Source organism: Ursus maritimus, unplaced genomic scaffold (genome assembly GCF_017311325.1).
Source record: "Ursus maritimus isolate PB19 unplaced genomic scaffold, ASM1731132v1 scaffold_2, whole genome shotgun sequence".
NCBI lineage: Eukaryota > Metazoa > Chordata > Mammalia > Carnivora > Ursidae > Ursus > Ursus maritimus.
Genome location: NW_024424452.1, coordinates 29,968,500 through 29,990,120, shown reverse-complemented (window position 1 = coordinate 29,990,120; position 21,621 = coordinate 29,968,500). Strand labels below are relative to the sequence as shown.

The 21,621-nt window shown below is 52.9% G+C and overlaps 1 protein-coding gene across 1 annotated transcript in view; it reads right to left on the bottom strand.

Annotated features, from left to right (window-relative positions):
• Positions 1–21,621, bottom strand: part of LOC103668601 — a 151,814-nt gene that overhangs the window by 50,375 nt on the left and 79,818 nt on the right. The window contains exons 38-43 of the mRNA XM_040635322.1: positions 16,160–16,377; positions 14,143–14,336; positions 8,146–8,454; positions 7,141–7,370; positions 6,900–7,061; positions 6,140–6,217 (exon numbers count right to left, since the gene is read on the bottom strand). Of these exons, the coding sequence (XP_040491256.1) occupies positions 6,140–6,217; positions 6,900–7,061; positions 7,141–7,370; positions 8,146–8,454; positions 14,143–14,336; positions 16,160–16,377 (1,191 nt within the window). The remainder of the gene's footprint in view (positions 1–6,139; positions 6,218–6,899; positions 7,062–7,140; positions 7,371–8,145; positions 8,455–14,142; positions 14,337–16,159; positions 16,378–21,621) is intronic.

Genomic DNA, 21,621 nt, shown 5'->3' with positions numbered 1-21,621 from the left:
CCCCCCCCCCCCCGCCGGCCTCCCCAAGTCCCCAGGGATCTGATTTTGGCAGCCAAGGGAACCCAGTCTTGTGAACCAACCCCCCAAGAGTCTCGCAACCAGGGGAGCTGGCGAGCCCTCCCCCTCCCCCTCCCCGGGCAGACCCAGACACCTGCTACCCACACACAGAGGGGCCCTCCAGAAAACTGACGGCAAGGCTGCTACATAGAGCGCCTTCTGGCTTCCTCGCCCTAGCGCGGGGCGGGAAAGACACGGTCATTCTCCAGCCCCCACTGTACATCGGGCCCCGCTGGGCAGCGGGTGTCTGCCCTTTTAACGAATCCTGACAGCAGGGGGGTCCTTTACACCCCATTTTGTGATAAAACTGAGGCCCAGAAAGGAACGATGACTTGCGCAAGGCCACCCAGAAACAGAGGAGCAGAGCCGTAACTCAGTCTGGTGCTTCCTAGCCTCACAGGTGGCCTTGCTGAGACATCCGCCCACCTGACCACAGCGTCCAACCCCGCGACCCCCTCCCTCTTCAGAAGACCTTCCTCCCAGGCCTCTGGGCCGCTCCTCCCTTGGGTTTCTCCTCCTCCCTGGCTTGTTCACAGTACCCGGTACCTGGGACCCGTGGCTGTTCCCTGATTCTCTGGCTCTGTCTACACCCACCCCACAGTCATCTCAGCCAGTCCCGTGGCTTTCAGAGACCACAGCCAACCTCCTGACTCCCAGAGCTGCCCCCAGCATCTTCTCTTGGGCGTCCAATAGTCCTGGCAAGTTCGACACGTCCAAGATGGGACCGAGTCCGGGACACCTCCCCAACCCTCCCCCTCCTCCGTGCTCCCCATCACAGGGAACAGCACCTCAGCCCTCTTGTCACATGGGACACAAGCAGAAGAGGCACCCTGCTCCCCCACCGCCTCTCTCGCACCCCCACACCCAAACTTCCACCCAGTCCTCTCTCTCAGCCTCTACGAAGCATCCTGAATCTGAGTGCTCTCCCACCTCATGTGCTTTTCATAAAACAGGAGTCAGCAAATGATGGCCCATGGGCCACATTAAGTCCACTACTCCCTGCTATAAATAAAGCTTTATTGGAACACGGTCACGCCCATTTGTGTCGATATTGTCTATGGCGTTTCGTGCTATAGCCACGGGGCTGAGTAGTCACAACGGAGGCTGCACCACGTGAAAAGCTGAACATATTTACTCTCTGGACCTTGAGGGAAAGAGTTTGCTGACGCAGGTCCTAGCAAAAGCCCTGGCCTCTCTGGCTCTGCCTCAGGACCTTTGCACTGGCCCTGGGTAGAAGACTCTTTCCCAGATATCCACACGGCTCCTCCTCCTTCTCCTTCAAGTCTCTGCTCAACTGTCATCTTGTCTTTGAGGCCAATCTTGACCAACTTGTAAAAATTGCAGTATCTGTCCTGTCGTTCACTCCCCTGTTCCCGCTTTCTGCCTCTCTGCAGTCCTTATCACTAGTTAACACAGTCTGCACTCCACTGACAGATGCCGGGGTTGCCTGTCTCCCCCAGGCAGTATTTATCTCTGCGTGGTCCGTGGCTCTATTTCCAGGGCACAGAGTGGGCTCAATAAGGTTTTGACGAGTCCTTTCCTCTGAGACTCACTCAATCTTCCTTGTTTCTCCAGTAGTTGAAAAAAGGCCCCTGCCCGCCCCCTGGAGACCCTGGGGCCCACTCCCCCACACTGCACGGCCACCTACCTGCAGGGCCTCGCAGGAGCTCTCGGCCAGCACCCACCACTCTAGTCCGCGGTCCAGGCGCAGCTCGCCGCGACCCTGCAGCTCGCAGGACCCCGCCTGCAGCTCCAGACCCAGCCGGCGCCCGGCCTCCCACCCAAGCTGGACGGCCAGCAAGGCCTCTGGGGGGAAGGCCCGCAGCGTGGGCAGCGTGTGACTCAGCTTCACTCGGAGGGTGGCCTCGGTCTGGTGCACGGCCCCCGCCAAGGTCAGGGAGGCGGTCTGGCCGGCCGATGCGAGGGTCCCGGACACCTCTGATTCCCCGCCTGCAGCCTGCAGGGAGCCGCTGAGCTCAGTCCCTGCTGGGAGGCCCAGGCCCTGCCGGACCAGAGGGGGTCAGAGAGAGGTCCCAGGTCAGGAACGAATCTGATTCTCCATCTGCCACCCTCTAATCCCTCCAGCCCCCAGCCCCCCAGTCTGTGCTTCCCTCGCCCCCCATGCCAGTAACAACAACAGGGCAGCAATCACAACACACAACTGTCCAGTGTAGAAACTCAGTACCCACATAGCCTCGTGCTAATTGCTCTCTTCGGCCTGTTCCCAGCCCTGAAGTGGGGAGCCACTGTCCCCATAAGACAGATGGGGATACTAGGGCTCACCAGTCTGTGCCTCTCATCTAGGCTGTCCAATACGACAATCGCTAACCACGTGAGGCTCTTTCCATTTAAGTTAAAATGAAGTAAAAGGAGAAATTCCGTTTCTCCGTTGCACTGTGGCCAGTGGCTACTGTCCTGGACGGCAAAGGAAGACCTTCCCCATCATCCTAGAGTTTGAGTGGGCGGGCCTCCCGTGATGCTCTCTGCTCTCCTGGGTGTCTCAGCCGTGAGCTGCTCTAATAGTGACAACACCCGTGAGTGCTCGGGGATGCCGAGGGGACCGGACCCCGTCCCTACCCCCAGGAAGCTCTATCGGGAGGGAGGAGACAAGGTGACAGGCAGGGTGGTCTGTCTCTGGCGTTCTTGTTGGACTCAGTGTCCCCCTTTCCTGAGACTCGGGTTCCCCTCTCCAAATACCACAGGACAATTCTCAGACCATCTCTCGGCCCGGATAAAGCCCCCCAGCCTGTGGCTTCATAACCAAGACGTGCCTGTCCCCACCGTCAGCAGAGGGGAGCACCCCTCATTGCCTTCCTGCACTCAGAATTTCCCTGCAAAGACAAATTCACAAATTCCAAGTCTGTGGTCCTTCTGTGGCACAGCGCTGAGTGACTCTTATCTCACTCGGCCTCGATTTCCCCATCTCCCAAACGGGAATACGAGACTAGAGAGGGACCGAGTATTGGAGAGAGGATTTGGGAAACCATGGCTGGGATCTTGGTTTGCGCCTGGGGGAGGAGGCAGCCAGGCTCAGCCCGCACACCGGCAGGGGCTCTGGAGGCCCCTCCAGCCGCCTCGCGGGCGGGCCATACACACCTCCAGCAGCGGGCAGAGGGCAGCCGGGCTCGGTGGCCAGTGCCCAGGTGCTCCGGGTCCCAGAGCGCGGCTCCAGCGTCCCATGCAGCCGGCGTGGCCCCAGCTGGAGCGCCAGGGAGCCGGGCGGCAGGGCGGGGCTGGCCAGCTAGGCTGACGGCGCTGCTGGGTGGCAGGCCCACGTGGCCCAGTGGGGGCAGGGAGCGGGCCAGGCGCCCGACGACTGGGGTCTGGGGCCCGCAGTGCGGGCGAGCTGCAGGTGGGCGTCTCCACGGTCACCGCGGAGGCCCGTGGCCAGACCGACCTCGCAGGGGCCCCGGCTCAGGCTGTCCTCGGAGTGCAAGGCCTGCGGGATGCTCGCTGCCTGGAATACGGAGAAGTGGCTGGACTGAAGGGCAGCTTCAGAAGCCAAGGTCGGGGAGGCCTTGGGGATGGGCCTGGCTGGGAAGAGGGCGCTGTTGCCCTATGGCCTCAACTCTACCGGCACCTTCCTCTGCAAAGTGGCCGATACCATGGGTACCCCATTGACAGATGTGGGCTCCAGTCTCCACCACTGACTCCATCTTTCTGAACTTGCAACCTCCGTTTACCCATCTGGGAAATGGGGGTTGGTCATAGCAACCTAAGTCCCTGGGAGACGTCAACGTGTTAATCCTTGTGACTTGCCGGCCAGAGCCAGGCACCCAGAAAGCACCGACTATCGGAAATTCAGCAACGGTACCAATGATGGTTGGCTGGAGGGCAGAGAGCCTAAGAGACTTGACCCACAGGGGCTGACGGCATGCCCCACGTGGAGGCACCCACCCAAGATGGGAACAGGAGGGGAGTGATGGGGTTAATTCCACTTCGGTCTCCCAACTTCTCTGGGCCCCAGACCCTGGGACTAGGGACACAAGCAGCCGCTTCCTAGAGGGGGTGAGGATTTGGGGAGCACGTCGGAGAAGCCGCAAAGCACTCAGCACACAGTGCTCACAGAAGTCAGCTGCTTCTTCTCAATATTCTGAGGATTACTCCCAGACCCTTAATCCCAGTGGCGGGACAAGCGAGATCAGGAGAAAAGAATCAGCTTGAACCCCAGAAAGGAAGACAACCAGGGGGGCCCTTTGTGAAAAGGGAGAAAATTCAGTTCGGGTTCCGTATTTGGCTCAAAGCTTTGTAATTGATGCATCCCCCAAATCAGGTGATAACAGCAAAAAGACGGAAGATTTTCATGCTGAGTGCAGAGCTGAGTAGACAGGAAGAAATCACTAGTGTAGACGGAGGAGGGAGCCCTGTCAGGCCCTGCACGGCCAGGGTGGGGAGCGGGCTTACCTCCAGGAGAGGACAGCGATTCACCAGGGACAGGGTCCAGTTGGCATGAGTGGTGTTGGCCTCAGTACTGACGTCCCCATGAGCGGTCAGTGTGCACTGGCCCAGGGCCACGTCCAGCTCGGCCCTGGGGGGTTCGTGTCCCCCCACAGACACCTGGATGTGGTTGTTGGGGGCAACCCCCAAAGCCTGAAGGGGAGGCCACACGTGCTGGAGGCTGGCATCCAGATGGGTGTGGCGGCGGCCGCAGGCCGTGTGGACATGGGCCCGGGCGAACGTGTCCCCAGCAGATACCAGAGCCGCCAAGCTGCCCGTGCAGGTGTGGACCAGGAGGGAGCCATTCAAGGACCACGCAGTCTGATTCTGCCCCCAAGAAAGGCAAGGTGAGGCCAAGCAGGTGTCCCTAGAACACCCCACCAAGCGGCGGTGCACCCTCTGCCTGGCCTGGGTGGTCAAGGGAACCCCCAACCCTGGGCCCCCCACATACCCAGTGAACAAACTCTAGTCCCACAAATTGCTTCTCTCTGAAGAGCTGAAAACGGCTTCCAGGGAGTCACGAAGAAGTCTGGCCTCTCATTTCAGGGTCCCCGATGTCCCCTCCCCATAGACCAGTCTCTGGGTCCACCCCCGAGCGTCCTCCTCCCACTTCCGTGATGGAGTCTCAGGTCTCTCGACCTCGCTCCTGTGGCCTGTCTGGGATGTGTCCTTTCTTAATGCCCCCAGAGGAAGTTGCCACTTCTCTGGGTGCTGTATTCTCAGAACCTGGGAGCCCAGCCTGCACCCCCGTGAGAGAACCCGGAGCTGCTCACAGCCCCTGTCCCCGGAGCGGGGACGGCACCACCAACGCCGGAGCAAACACACACTATCGGCCCCACTGCAGCTAAATGGAGGCCACGTGGCGGGCACGCGGGTGGCTGGGGGGCCCAGACCACAGGCTCTCCCGGCCGGATGCTGCTGGGCTGCTCCAGAACTGAGGAATGCCTGCACTTCTAGCCCTTTCCCGGAATTCCAGACCACAGCTATCTGAGGGAAGGGCTGCCCATTCCCCGCTCCCGTCCCAGTCCTTCCCCAGTTACTCTTTCTAGCAACCGCCTCGCCCCCGAGTGTGTGCCCTGAGGGTAGCTGCCGATTCCATGTGCCCTGGCTCTTCAATTTCATGGGGGGGGGCAGCCCCTCTGTCCCGCCTGTTAAAACCCTTTCAGTCCTGACCCCCATTTTCTCTTCGTTAACCCTCCCACCATTTAGGCCCCAGTGTGACCTTGGGAAAGTGACCCAGCTCCTGGGGGGAATGTCAGCACACAGCCAGGCCAGAAAACTGGGGCTCAGGAGAAGAAATACCCCTGTCCTCCTCCCCCAGGCAGTCCTCTGGGCTACGTCCCCCTCCACCGCCCTCAGCTACAAAGCTCAGTCAGGCCAGGCCTGCACCCAGCTGCCCACTCAGTTGCCTACAGAGCAGCACTGACAAGGTCTGCAGGCAGCCCCGCGGTCGCCCCGTGTCTAGTGCAGCCCAGGTGCAGGAGCCACAGGACCTGCCACAGCTCAAGGAGGCCTCCCTGCCACAATCTGCCTGTGACAGAGAGCGCCCACTGTCCCCCTGTGCCCGGCCCAGGAGAGTGTGGAGCTCCATAAGCTGGACCACCATCAGCCACCACTGTCCTGCCCATGACAGAGACCCACGTACCTCAAAAGGCTGCCTGGCGAAGTCCCCCCAGCAGAGCCCTGACAGCTGGGCAGGCGAGGAGTCTCCACTGCAGTTGACCTGTGGAGACCAGCAGAGTGGATGGGGGCGTGCTGACAGCCATGGTCGGGAAGATGGCAACCGGAGGCCTCTTCCCCCAGCCTGGAGCCCAGATGGAGCACAGACACCAGCTCAGCCCCATCTCCCTTTGTGGAAACCTCCCTGGGAAAATAACCCCCAACAAGAAGTCCAGAAACCAGAGCACTAACCCCCAGCATCATCCTTAAACCAAAGGAACCAGAGCTCATGTCCTCGGGGGGCCTGCGTGTGCCAGGTTCTAACTGGTTCTAGGAATTGTCGGCAGTCACATTTTGCAGATTAGGACACTGAGGCACAGAAAGAGCCAGCAACTTGCCCAAAGTCACGTAACCGGTAAGTGAGAAGGTAATATGGCTTCTACTAGATGGGGGGGGGGGGGTGACAGGACAGGTGCAGGAGAGGACAAGCGGACAGAAGAAAGAGAGGAAGAGATACAGCCAGGGTGGCAAGGATGGAAGGGATGGTGGATGGAAGGGAGAATGAGAAGTTGGGAGGGAACATGGAGAGGTCAGGGGAGGGGCCAGGCAGGGTGGGAGGGGCCGGATGGGGTTGGGCGGGACCTGGGGAGGGTCAGGGAGGTGGCAGGAACCAGTGCATGGGGGGACCCCTGAAGTTGGAGAAAGACAGAGGTAGCTGGGGTGCACCCGTGGGGCGGGTCACTCACCCAGAACTGCGCGGGCACAGTGCCCAGCAGCGCCGAGAGGCCGTGGTGCAGCCCCAGGCCCAGCCCGTGGTGGCCACGCTGTCGCCTGGCCTCCAGGGCCACGTGGAGCTGCTCGCCGTCCACACTCGCCGTCAGCCTGGCCGCCACACGGTGTCCCGTGCTCTGCGCAGAAGAGAAGCTGTGGGTGTCCCTCGGACCCGCTACCCCCGCCACGGGGCCCTGGGCCCAGCCCCCCACCCACCTGGAAGTGGCCTTGACCGTCCACAGAGAAGGGGAGGCCCCAGCGCCTGAGGCCGGGCACCGTGTGGGCCAGGCTGGCATGGAGTCGGCTGCCCAAGGCGCCGGGGGGCCCGCCGTCCAGGCCCAGGGCGGCGTCCAGCTGACCCCACGCACTCCGCAGTGCCAGGCTCCCGGAGAGGTTGGAAGCCACATGGGTGTGTGACAGGAGCATTTCTACCTCCGAGGGGAGTCCTGGGGGTGAAAGGAACCACGGAGATGGCTCAGCCCAGTCTCCATCCCGCGGGACCCTTAAGGGGGCAGGGGGCAGGCAGCTGTGACCCAGCTTTCTCTGCAGGGTTCCCAGGCCTTGAGGCGAACTCCGGCCTCTCAGGTCCCACTTCCCCCAATACACCTGAGTGAAGCATGTGAAAGCGTCAACATGAAACCATCTCTGATGCTCGGAAGTGACGATTTCACCAGGTGCCTCCTTCACCACACTCAGCAAGTAAGAGGTCGCGTGTCCCCTTTGCATTTCCAACCCCCCAGGGACAGGGACTGGCTTTCGGGGAGCAGGAGGGGAATGGGGCAGGGTGTGTGTGGGGGTCTGATCTCTTGCTCTCCCCTAGCTGCTGCACCCTGGGTCCCGCCAGGCCTTACTGACACTCCCCAGGAAGCCAGAGCTGGGGGTGTCCTATTTCTTGACTGGGGTGCGGGAGCATATCCTGGAGGCCCTGCTAGACCAGCTTCTGAGACTGAGAAGCTGGAGGGGAGGTAGTGGGGGGGGCTGGGGAGCACGTCAATACCCAGGAACTACCGCTGTCCCTGTCATGTGTGTTGGGGATGAGTAACAGACACCCCGAGGACGATGGAAGTCCTGGGAGACGCTGGCAGGGGAAGGCAATAGAGCTGGAAGGGGACCTGGGGGCTGGAGGCTGCTTTCTCTCCCCTCCCCCTCGGCTTCAGGAACTGGGAGCCCTTGGGGAGGAAGGCACATGGCTGTCCCGCCTCCCCTCCCCCCGCCTCCTACCTGCCTCCCTCAAGGTGCTGATGTTGTGACTCAGGCTGCCCGAGAGCTGGCCGTGCCTGGGGCCCCAGGAGCAGACCCCAGCCAGAGCCAGGCTGGCCGCATCGGCCCGGAGGCGGGCCTGGCCCCCCAGGCTCCCCGCCTGGGCCTGCAGTCGCCCTCTCAGCCCGAGCCATCTGGGCAAGGCCCGGCTGCTGGTCTGGGTGAGCGTGCAGTGCACACTGTGCAGGCTGGTGCCGTTCCCTGCCCTCTCGCGCTTGTCCCGCAGGACGAAGCCCAGCACAGCTGAGTCAGCAGTGGCCCTGACGGTACCTGCAGAGGATGGCAGAGAAGTTGTACAGACAAGGGGGTCAGCCCAGGCAGGGATCTGGGCAGGAAGGAAAAGAATCCTGGGGTAGGAAGCTCCTAGATCCAGGATGTAATGCTAACTCTTGTCAGGGGCTGGGGCACATCTGGGAACTGGACCAAATTAAACCAGCCCCCTTCTGGATGCTCTGAGGACCAAGCAAGCTAATTCACACAAAAGGGCTTTGGGGGTGGGGGAAAAGCACCATTCCTAACAAGGATGTCAGTTAATACCGGGGCTCAATTCCTGCTCGAGAGAGTCACAGACCACAGTGACAGAATGGCCCCATTACACAGACAACAAAACTGAGACCCAGGAACACTTGAGGGATCCAACCTGGAATTCAAGGGACAGAAAAATTGCTCAGAGGTCTCATCCATCCAGAGAAGATTCCATACATTTGGGTCAGTCCATGCTCATATATAACTCACGCAGTAGGGAGATTCTTGCTGTTATCTGAACCATTTGCATCTCGCGACCCCACCAGGTTCTCTCCCAGCCTTGGTGTGGTCCCAGTGCCCTTACACCTCCCCCTCCTATCATTCCAGTTGGACACGTGGGTTACCACCTCCAGGAAGAGGCCCTTCGGCACCCCGGGGCTGCTTTAGACCCCCTTGTTCTGCGCTTCCAGACACAGAGCTCGTGCAAATCTCGACCAGAGTACAGAGTGCTTTCTGCACAGAGAGAGTTTCTCACAGAATCTCGCCATCATCTTTTACAAATTCCTTACATTGTAGGGCCCTAAGTCACCATATCCTGTAAGATATTCACCAGTTAATCACGGATAACCAGAATAAGATCTCACTAGACTATTAAGCAGAGAAAATGAAGTACTGTTGCTGGGACAGCACAGAGTTCAGGAATAGACCCCCACACATCATTGATAGATATTTGATAAAGGTACAAAGATAATTCAGCAGAGGAAGGATGGTCTTTGAATAAATGTGCTGAAATGATTGAAAATCCACAAGTAAAAAAACGACCTTGACCTTTACCTGACCATACACCCAAATTAATTCAAAATTAACCACAAGTCTGAATTTAAAAAGCTAAAACCATAAAACTTCTAAGTTTATTTGTTAAACTCAGGTTTAATAGAGAGAGATATCTTATATGACAGCAAAAGCATTATTCATAAAAAATAATCAATTGGATTTGATCAAAGTTCAACACGTCCGCTGTTCAAAAGACACCAGTGAAAGAATATAAAGCCGCAGGTTGGGGGAAGATATTTTCAAAACACACGTCTTACACAGGACTCGTGTAAATAATCCCCAAAGTCAGCTTGGGAATTCAAGAAAACAATTCAATTTTTTTAATGGGAAAAATGTTTGAATAGACACTTGGCTCACAAAATTTTAAAAGTAGCATATAAGCCTCTGAAAAGACGTTCAACAGAATTAGTCCTGAAGAGAACGCAAACTTAAACCAACACGAGATTCAATTATAAATCACAACTGAAAAGCCCCAAACCAAAAACTGACAACACCAATTGTTAGCAAGGGTGCAGAACAACCAGGACTCTCCGCGCGCGGGCGGGGACGTGAAATGGTGCGGCCACTCCACCAACAGTCTGGCACTTTCCTACAGATGTCCACGTATACTTGCCGTATAATGCTGTAATCCCACTCCCAGGTATTCACGCAAGAGAAATGAGACCATACGGTCCCACAAAACCTGTGGGCCAATGATTATAGCAGCTTTATTCATAATTGGAAAATACTGAAAACCACCCCAATGTCCTTCAACTGTGAGCGGATAACCTGCAGCATCTCCATACCACGGACTACTACTCAGCAATGAAAAGGAATAAACTATGGATACGTGCCACAACTTGGACGGGTGTCGACCACGTTATGTTGCACAAGACACCATACTCAGAAGTCTACACACTGTATGTCCCCGTTGATGGGAACATTACAGAAAAGCCAGAACTACGGGGATGGACAACGTCTCAATGGTTGCCCAGGATGGGGGAGGAAGAGGCTGCCTGCAATGGGTGGCAGGAAAGGGACTTTGGGAGGGAATGGAGCTGTTCTGTATCAAGACCGTGTTGGTAGCTACACAACTGAGTTTATTAAAATGTAAAGGGTGTTCTCCTGTATGTGAATTACACTCCAAGAAATTATACCTCAATAACTGCCTTCAAAAATGAAGAAATATGTATTAAGTGCAAAGAGTGAAGAGTTGAAAGAGAGACCATCAGTGGAACTCAAAGTACGCTTGACTAGTAGGGTTCTCGCTGATGTTTTTTTTTCACTTGATTGTGTGTAAATTTTTTCAGATCTTTGTTATTTTTTATGCAATTTGGTTTTGGCACATTTTAGCCAGTTTGGGAAAAGGAGGGCTGGTGCTAATGTTACTACCAGACTGGAGAACGGCGTCCGCCTCTTGGGGGAAGAGCAGAGACTTCAGGTTCTGAAATACCGGGCCCCGGACCGATGTCCAGCTAGGGTGCTGGGGTCAAGGACGCGTGGGCAAAGAGTCCTTTTTTGTGTAATCCTGGCTTTGGGAACCTTGTTACTGTTTCACATCCTCAAAAACCAAATACATGAAATCAATGAGGAGGGGGAAAACCTAAAAATGGCAAACCAACAGAAACCAGGGAGCCCAACCGTATTTCAAAGGATTAACAGAATCACATGGGGGAGGGGGCAGGGGGTTAATCCTCACGAACTTTCGAACACAGTGTTTGGGTTTATGCCTTCGACAACTACTTGGATGGATCTCAACCACATTAGGTTGAGGCCAGAGACAAGAAGAACTCTAACCACATACCGCATTCCAGTTAATGAAGTTTACCTTTCTATGTATTCCCAGGCCGAACAAATAAGTAAATATATTGTGGATAATTGGAGGCAGGTGTCCTTCTGTTGGAGAAGGGAACGAGAAATAGGAAAATGGAAACCCACGAGAATGAGCTTTTTGAGGATAGACTGAAGTGGAGGTCATCAGTGTGAACTGACGGTTTTAAACTTGTCTATCTGTAACAGATATAGAAGTGTGTGTGTGTGTGTGTGTGTGTGTGTGTGTGTGTGTGTGTATGACTGTGTGTATACACTTCTATTTTCTAGATCCATCCATTGAGAAGTCCCTGGACTGGCAGCCCGGTAGCAATAAACACACCTAGCACCCAGATCTTAATTTCTACATATTATTTTGCACTGAAAAAAAAATATGGGAAAACAGAACACAAACAGCAAAATAGTAGACCGAAATCCAATTATGTCTATAATTACATTAAACATCAATCAACTGGTATAATTAAAAGGCAGAGATTGTCACACTAAACAAAAGCAAATCCGACTATATGTGGTCTATAAGAAATTTACTTTAAGTATAAAGAAACAGCTATGTTTAAAGAAAAAAGGTGGCAAAATATACAATGTAAATGCTAATAAAAAAGCAAAAACAGCTACATTAATATCAGACAAAACAGACTTCAAAGAGTCGTATAAGACACAGCATATCTCAAAATAAACGGGTTGATTCATCAAAGAAGTGTAACAATCAGAAATGCTCATATATCTCATACCAGCATGTCAACATACATGAAGGAAAAATGGACGGAATCAAAGGAAGAAATAGAGAAATCCGCAACCACAGGTTAACACCCTTCTCTCATTAACTGATACAATAACAAACCAAAACGAAAATCAGTAAGGGTATATATCAGGACGGCACGACCAAACACCTCGACCTAACTGACCTTCACAGAACACTGCACCCGACAACAGCAGAATCCAAATTATTTTTCAGTGTGAAAGGTATGTTCACAAGATAGATTTTATACTGGCTTGAAAAACAAGTCATAACAAGTTTTAAAAGACTGACCCTCTGACCACAATGAAAGTATCAAGAACCTATCTAGAAAATTCTCACATTTTTGGAAATTAAGCAACATACTTATAAATAAGCCATGGGTCAAAGAAGAAATCACCAGAGAAATTTGAAAATATTTCAAAATGAATAATGAAAATACATGACATCAAAATTTGTGGGAAGCAGCTAACAGAATACTAAGAGGCAAGTATACAGTTTTATATGCTTATATTAGAAAGGAAAAAGGCCTAAAAATCAATGGCTTAAGGGTCCACCGTAATAAACTAGAGTAAATCCAAATTAAGGGTAAGAAAGAAAGAAACAGGTAAGGGCTGGAATCAAAGAAATTGGAAAGAGACAACTAGAGAGAAAACAAAACCAAATGTTGCTTGACAAGATCAACAAAACTGATGAAATCCTAATTAGACCAAAGGAACAGAGAGAAGCAGAAGTAACAACTGACATCAAGGAAAGCAGGGACAGCACTACAGATCCCACATACATTAAAAGGATAAAAATGGATATAATGAACAACTTTATGCCAATAAATTTGATGACTTAGTTGAGACAGACAAATTCCTTGAAAATTTTAACTTATGAACTGACACATGATGAAATAGAAAACCTCAATAGCTTTATATCCATGCATGTTCCAGAAAACTTTTCCACAAAGAACACTGCAGGTGGCCTTGCAGGTAGAGTCTGTCAGACACTTACGGGAGCATGAGCACCAATCCTACACAAACTCTTGGAAAATAGAAGGAAATGTCCTTCGATCTGTTTTTTGAGGTCAGAATATGAAGGAAAAAAATAAAAAGCTAACCGGGGAGAAATCCGGCAGACACTGTGTTAATCAGGTGATCAAAGTTAGAGTCACCGATACTGGGACACACTGACGTCAGGTGCCTCTGGAAATGATGGCGCATCACCACTGTGGCTTCCTTGAAAGTAGGCATGAGCAAGCATCAGACCAACCCCCACAGAAGGGATAGTCTACAAACAACTGTCCCATACCCTTCAAAAGTATAAACATCATGAAAGGGAAAGAAATACTTTCAATTTTCTGATTTTGATAGCTGCACTGTGGAATGTAGGAGAATATCTTTATTTTTTTAAGTAGGCTCCAAACCCAGTGGAGAGGCCAACAAAGGGCCTGAACTCACAACCCTGAGATAGAGACCTGAGCGGAAATCATGAGTCAGACACTCAACTGACTGAGTCACCCACGTGCCCAGAGACTATCTGTATTTTTAAGAAATAAGCACTGAACTATTTAGGGGTGAAGAACTATTATATCTGCAATTTAGTAAAACACGGTTCAGGAATAAAATATTTTTATACACAAATAAAAGTGGTATATACACACATATATGTGTATATATGTAGAGAGAAAGAGATAAGGAAGAAGAATGATAAAGCAATTGTGATAAAAGGTCAGGAATTGGTGGAGCTGGACCTATGGGATTCTTTGTACTATTCATGCCACTTTTCTGTAAGTCTGTAATTATGTCAGAATTAAAAGTATTAGAAAAAATATGCTTGGGAAACACTGCTCCCAACTCTTCCTCTTGGGTTTTTCCAATATCCATTAGTACACTAAAGGATCTGACAAGTCCTGCATAAGGAAGCCTGTTTGGTATTTCGTTAGAAGATTCACTTTGTCAGAACAGGTATTTGTTTCTAACGAAGGGGTATCGTTGATGTGTGAGATACTGAAATAGAGTATCAGTGGATTTGAAAACATGCAGGATTTAATCTATTCTGTGGTTCCACAGAAAGTTCTTGCCCAAGACCCCCACTGACCCTGCCCCTGTGGCGTTCCCCAGGCTCACCCTCTCTGAGCGTCTCCTTCTGCTTCAGCATGCCCTTGAGGGTCAGGAGGCGGGGCACAGCTGTCCAACCAGCCACCGTGTGCTGGGCTTGGCTCTGCAGGGTCAGGACCTGGCCTCCCCTCTGCTCTCTGGAAGCCTTGAGGAGAAGCTGGGCTGTGTTCTGGTCCACCAACACCTTACAAAACAGCCAAACCCTAGAAAGGAATGTGTTGGGGATAAGGGGCAGCACCCACCCCTGTAGGAAGGCCATAAGAGGTGGGTCCCTGGACCCCACTGTCCAGACCCATCATAGGACTGCTTTTACTGGGCTCTCAGCCCACAGGGACACAGTATAATAGGGGTTAAGATCATGGGCTTTGGGGTCAGCCAAACCTTGATTTGGATCCCAGCGCCACTACTCACTAACTGTGGCCTTGGACAAGGACATAACCTCTCTGAGCCCCCGTTTCTTCTTCTGTAAAGGGGGGGATAAAATAGAACCACTGATACTGAGCAGATATTGCTGATAAGTTATCTATGCATCATATGATGATGAGCGATGAAAAGATAAACAGCTTCAGGAAACCTGGTATTCAACTTCCAGGAGAACTGGGGAAGGGGATACAGCCCCTGTCATCCATACAGATGTTCTTCCTAGGACACCAAGGGAGACACCTCCCTTGGGGATCGACACCAGAAACAAGATCAATCATGCCTTCCTTGTGCATATTCACACAGGTGTGAGTGTGAGTGAGTGAGTGAGTGAGTGAGTGTGTGTGTGTTTCCCCACAGCCTTTACAAATAACACCACTGGTCGGTTTCTCTTTTTGCATTGGCTGCTAGGACGCTCAGAGCCAAATTTTAAGCTGAGCTCTAAAAAATGTACAGGACTTCACAGCATGCATTATGTTTCCTACAGGCACTTTGAGCACCTTCCTATTTTCCCCATTTTTCTCTTCCTCCCTGCCCATTTCTTCACGTGTTTTGAAAAATCTAGAACAAAAGTTGGCAAACTGTATGTCTATGGGCCAAAACCAGCCCACCACCTGTTTTGTAAGTAGTTCCATTGAGACACAGCCATGCCCATTCATTTGCATCTCATCTAGGGGTGTCTCTGTGTTACCAAGCATGGCCTATAGATCCGAAAATATGTACCAACTGGCCCTTTGCTGAAAGTCTGTCAAGTCCTGACCTAGAACAATATAGGTTTTTATAATCTGCCTCAAACCCCTTAAAGACAGGAGACAATGACGGACATTTGGACAGATGGATGAATCCACGGATGGGCAGCTCTAGTGGGAGTTCTGGGGATAAGATTATCTAGAACCATACCCAGAGCCTTGGGTCTCCTCAAATTCACAAAAGCTGCCAATGCTGGGACTGCAGGGGAAACAGGCCACATACATTTAATGGAGCCCCAGGCGGTGCCAGAATGAGTCATACTGAGAGGGCCAGAGACAGTGGCAGCCGGGCAGTGAACACCCTCGCTGGCCCAGCGCTGGTAGGACATCCCGTGTGCTGCTCCGTTAACCCAAGGACGACCCCAAGAAGCAGGTGGAGAAACTCGGGCACAGGAGGGCACAGGGGCTGGCCCAACGTCCCAGAGGCTGAGCTGGGGTTTGAACCCGGGCAGCTGGCTCCATGTCCCAGGGTCCTGATGGCCATATCATAGGGGATAGACCCCCATGTGAAGACAGAGTCTGAGCTGAGAGACTGCGCCAACATACTCCCTAGGACTGTCTCTAGTGACTCTTGTTTCTTTCTTTATACTTTACTGTCATCTTTCAAGTCATCCCCAATGAACACAGTCATTACTAAAAAGAAAAGAAAAAAGATAAATGTGGAAAACTGAATGCCTCCTCCTTCCTTTCCCTCAATGGCTTAAAATCAGGAATGGCCTAAGAAGGGGTGATTTAGACCTGGTCCCTGAGTGATGGATGAGGGCACCTCTCAGCAATCACTGCCCATCTCCCAGGACACAAGCCCTTTGCCCTCAGAGTCCCCTCCGCTCCCTCGCATGGCCCCTGGGGACCCTCACCTGGCTGCGGCCACCTTGCTGGACAGCTGCAGCTGAACAGCCCGGGGGGCGTTGAGGACTGCCTGGTGGAGGAGGAAGCTCGTGTCCCAGGCCTGGCTGCGTCTCTGGGTGTCCTGGCTGGTGTCGGCCTCCAGGAGAACCAGCTCCCGGCTAGATGTGTGCACAGACAGGGAGCCGCTGAGGCTGTGGTCCTTGTATCGTCGGGCAGCCACTTGTACCTGAGAGGAGGCAGGAGAGGGCCTGAAGCGCAGGGAGCACAGGAGGGGTCTGTGGGAGCCAGCAATGCGGGAGGACCCTTCCTCCAGGAAGCCTTCCCCAGTCACTCCAGCTCTGAGAACCACCAAGCACAGCAGACAGCAAGCAGACAGGAAGAGAGGAGGTGGAGGGAATGGTGGTAGACTGCGGCCTAGGGACAGAGCCTTACCTTGTCCTTCCCAACATGTGTGAGACGGGAATTTCCATCTTACAGATAGGGAGACTGAGGCCCAAAGAGGGACACACATTTAATCTGGGCCTGCCTGGCTCTAAAACTCATGCTTGTGCGTGAAGTGAGCAGCTGGGGGGAGCAGAAGACCCCGGGTCACTCAGTTACAGAAAAGGATGCCCCCAACAGTGCTTCCCACCGAGGGCCAGAAGACCCCCAGAAGCTCTGGAGCTCAAAGGGGAGGGTGTCCAGTGCACAAGCAGGGGCCATACTGGGGGTGAGGCTTGGTCAGGCCCCCGGGGTGGGGGCGGGAGTAGGGAGGCCTGCCCCTCCACCAGCTCGGCAGGACCCGAAGCCCTTTCCCTCACCTGGGCCTCAGTTTCCCCGTCGACAGGGCAGAAGTTGCTCCAGCCCTAGGATGCACACCGCAGTCACGTGATCCCTCCAGAAAGGAACTGACCAACTGGTCTACCCACACAGGGGAACATTATTTAGTGATAAAAAGAAATGAGCTCTCCAGCCACAAGAGGACGTGGAGAAGCTGTAAATGCATCTTGCAAAGTGAAAGCAGCCAGTCTGAAAAGGCAGACGACCCAACTCTACGGCATTCCAGAGAAAGGTACAACTAGAGACAAAGGTGCTCCATGGCGGCCAGGGGTCAAGGGTAGAAGGCATCCGTAGGTGGGACAGGGGGGGTTTTAGGGCAGTGAAACTCTGCTGTGTGACAGTAAAGATGGGTATACGACATCCTGCGTTTGGCAAAACCCACAGAACTCCTCACCCCCACGAGTGAACCTGGATGTAAACTATGGACTTTGGTTAATGCCATATTAATATCCGCTCGCCAGCTGGAATGCACCACACTAATGCAAGAGCTCGTAGGAGGGGACACAGTGCGGGGGCGGGGGGCATTATATGGGAACTCTCCATACTTCCTGTGCGACTTTTCTGGAAACCTAAAACTGCTCTGAGAAACGAAGTTTATTAATTTTTTTTAAAAGTATGCCTGGGACCCCCTGACCAATCAACTCAGCATCTCCAGGCTGGGGTCCAGGTATGGGGTCCATAGTTGATTCCAACGTGGCTTGGGCTGAGAACTGTGATGTCACACGCGTGTGTTCTCTGACTGGCCTCTGTGGGCCTGAAGACTCCAGTAAGAGCATTCTCGACAGGGGCAATATCGCCCCCAAATGCTAAACCTGGTTTGTCGGGGGTGGATTAAAAAAAAAAGATTTAAAAAAGCCTTATGTGCAAATCACAGATGTGCGTTCCGCACACAAATACAGGATGTCTATGGAGTTGAAAGGTCATCGAGGGGGTGCACGGGACGTGCTGGCTGGCTGGTTCGTGCGGACACACCCTCGATGACCCAGTTTGTCCCTGTCTTGACAATGTACGGACCTGTGCTCCCTCTGTATTCCCATCAAGCAGCATATGTAGGAAACACACGCTCTGCATTCAAGGTCACGGGCTCTGGCAGGTGGTCAACCCAGAGCATCTCCTCCGTAACAAAGAACGTCCACACGGCAGGCCTTGAACTCCTTGGAGCGCTGGTCGTGCAAGGAGGGAGGGCCGCACAGCCGCTGGGGTTCTCCAGCGTTGCTCTCATAGAAAAGCTTGCGGCGTGTAGATCCCAGCAACGGATGTTTTGTCCAGTCTGCCGCCCCTGGATTCCCTGGATGTAAGTTCCCCCATAAACCTCTGTTCTGATTGCTGTATCCGGGTCACTTCTTGGGTCTCACTGGGCCATCACGCACCCTCGGCTTGGAGTCTGCCAGGGAGCGGCTGCGTCACTGCTGGGCTAGCCACGAAGCTGGAGAAAACCCCATGAGTACTGAGCTGTTGCGAAGCGGAAAAGGGAAATCTGCGGGGGAAATGCCAAGCTGGCCAGTGATCACTGTGTGGGGAGGGGTGGCCCAGAGGTCAGATGCTTGTGGACCACCGCGCGAGTGGTGGTGCCCCGAAAACGCCAGCCAGTCTGATGCACTCGTCGGAGAAGCTGCGCACTGTGCCAGGGAAGGGAGGCGAGAGCAGAGTAAGTCAGGGGCTTCAGCGTGCCGTTTTGCAGACAGGAGACACAGGATGTCACGGATTATGATCCAGGCACTTGACTACTAGGTATTTACCCAAAAGATACAAAAATACTAATTTGGGGACACCTGGGTGGCTCAGTCGGTTAAGCATCTGGCTTCGGCTCAGGTCCTGATCCCAGGGTCCTGGGTTCGAGTCCCGCATCGGGCTCCTTGCTCAGTGGGGAGCCTGCTTCTCCCCCTGCCTCCCTACTTGTGCTCTCTCTCGCTGTGTCTGTGTCCCTCTCTCAAATAAACAAAATCTTAAAAAAACAAAAACAAAAACAAAAAAACCACATGAACATAGGGGGGATAAAAAGAGAGACAAACCTAGAAACAGACTCTTAACTCTGGAGAACACACTGATGGTTACCAGAGGGGAGGCGGGTGGGAGGATAGGAATTAAGGAAGCGCTTGGGATAAGCTGTATGTTGCATGTAAGTGATGAACCACTAAATTCTATTCCTGAAACTATTATTACACTGTATTTTAACTAACTGAAGTTTATTTATTTTTTAGATTTTATTTTTTTATCTGAGACAGAGAGAGAGAGAGACAGAGCATGAGCAGGGGAGAGGCGAGAAGAGAGAGAGAAGCAGACTCCTCGCTGAGCTGGAAGCCCGATGCGGGACTCGATCCCAGGACCCTGGGATCATGACCTGAACTGAAGGCACACGTTTAACCATCTGAGCCACCCAGGCGCCCCTAACTAACAAATTTAAATACAAACTTGGAAAAGGGGGAAAAATATCCAGGCACTTGTAATAAAATCTGATTAGGACGCTACGAGGTGGAATCGCTAAAAAGTGATCAATCCATCAATCTATCTAGTGATAATTGATGAGGAAACAGACAAAATTCACCATGTTTTCTAACCCCTACTACAAAGAAAAGTTTTATATAGCAATTACCCTCCTAACTCTTAGGAGAAAAACTGGCATCCTTTCTCTGCCCCTTGAAGTTGTAAATCTTTGTCATGTCTTTATAATATAAACACCCAGGAAATAACCAAAACATCGCCCACAGAGACTGAAGAAAAAGGAGGGGGGCGGCCCTTTGAAATACAGACTGCTGGAAGCAGTAGGGAAGCCGCTCTGTGGGAAAGGCAGGAGATGCGTTAAGAAAGGTGTAAGAATGAGAAGACGTTTTTGTTAAGGGAAAAGAAAGTAATTTTGTCCTGAAATGAGACTGGTTGTTTAGAGACAGGGAAGCTTAGGACAAAATCTAAATGAAAAAATAAAATTGAAGAAGGCTCATGAAGAGGAGTCTTTAGGAAAGAATTTTATGCGTGGTCAGGACTAAGACGGGAGTAAGTCTGAAAAGTACATCCGTATAAGATTAGAATGTGATTTGTCCCTCTGTTAAAAAGACAAAGTTTTCTTGGGTATTTGGTGTGCTCTTGATTAAAAAAAAAAAAAGTCAACAATTTTTTTTTATATGCCCCAAAAAACCACAAAGTTTCTACGTTTCGCCTTTACCGAGCTGATACGAAACTCTCATTAGCTTTTTAGCCGCAGCCATTTCTTTGAGTCTTCGGTTGTTGGCAGAGTTCCTGTTTTACTCTGATGCTTTGGCAAAATGCGTTCCTGCGAAAGTGCTCCTCCTCCAGGAAAGTCCCGGAAAGGACTTTGACAGGTACAAGTTTCTGGGAACGAAGATCAATTTGCCCCCACGCAGGAGGGACCAGGATGAACCTTTCAGGTGGCTCCTTGGGGCCACCCGCATACTGTCACACTGCGTCACGGGATGGTAGCCTGACACCTCTCCCTGCTCTCCCGTCCCCGTATCAGCGAGACGGGCGCATTGCACTGATGATAGAGCGTTTGCCTGCGAAGGTTTGCCCCTACTGCAGCAAACCCTGCAGGCTCTGCTGGGGCTCCTGTGAGGGGGAGGAAGGGCAATGAACCCACAGAAACTTCCGGGCCCTAGCTGACCGGTCAAGTACTTGGGTGTTACCCAGTGGCGGAAGACAAAGTTGTCCTGCAGCGGTCATTGCTAAGATGCAGGCATACCGTGCCACACCAGCCCAAAGCAGGTGCAGACCTTCCCGAGACTGTTAGGGTACGGGCATCCGTTCAGCCTTCACCTGGCTCGATTGTTCAGCCCCCTTCAGATTAGTAAAAAAACAGCCCAAAGCAAAGCATATGAACAAGCCAAGGTGATGACTGGACAGACCCAAGCTTTGGGTGTTCCGGGACAGGGACAGCCATGCAAGTTCGATGTCGCCAGGGGCCTGGCAGGGTTTGGGTGGGGCTCGAGGCAACCGCCAGGGCACAGATGAGTACCGTCAGGTTTCTGGTTGTGGTTATGGAAAGGAGCTGAGACGCAGTGCAGCCTTCTAGCAGCCGTGCGCCACCTGGCATGCCTTACAGCAGGAGAAGATGCGACTAGGCCGATCCCAGGGACCACTCCCGCTCAGTGTCCTCTATTGGGATGGCTGAAGGACACATTCCAAACGCCCACGGCAGGCAGTGCCAGACCATGCCTACTTGCGACAACGCGGTACCTTGACAAACAGCCCCTAGGGCAGAGGAACGCTCCACTCACGGCCTGAAGGACAGCCGTTAACGGCACCTGCGGGCGCCGTCCTCTGTGAAGGAGATGGCCGATCCCTGAGCCTGCACGGTACCCTGAGGGGTCAGCAAGGGACAACCCCTGTCCCCCATGGCCATGGCCATCCAACCCTCCACAGGAAGCATCTGGTTAGACTCCAGCACGGGACACAGTAGTCAACGGGCCGAGCTTCGAGCAGCATGGATGGTACGGCTCCATGAGCCTGACCCCACGGTTCTTTTTTTTTAATGATTTTTTTAAAGATTTTATTTATTTATTTGATAGAGAGCAAGAGAGTGAGAGAGAGAGCATGGAGGGGAGGGGCAGAAAGAGAGGGAGAAGCAGACTCTCCAGGGAGCACGGAGGCCAACACGGGACTCGATCCCAGCACCCCGGGATCATGACCCGAGCCCAAG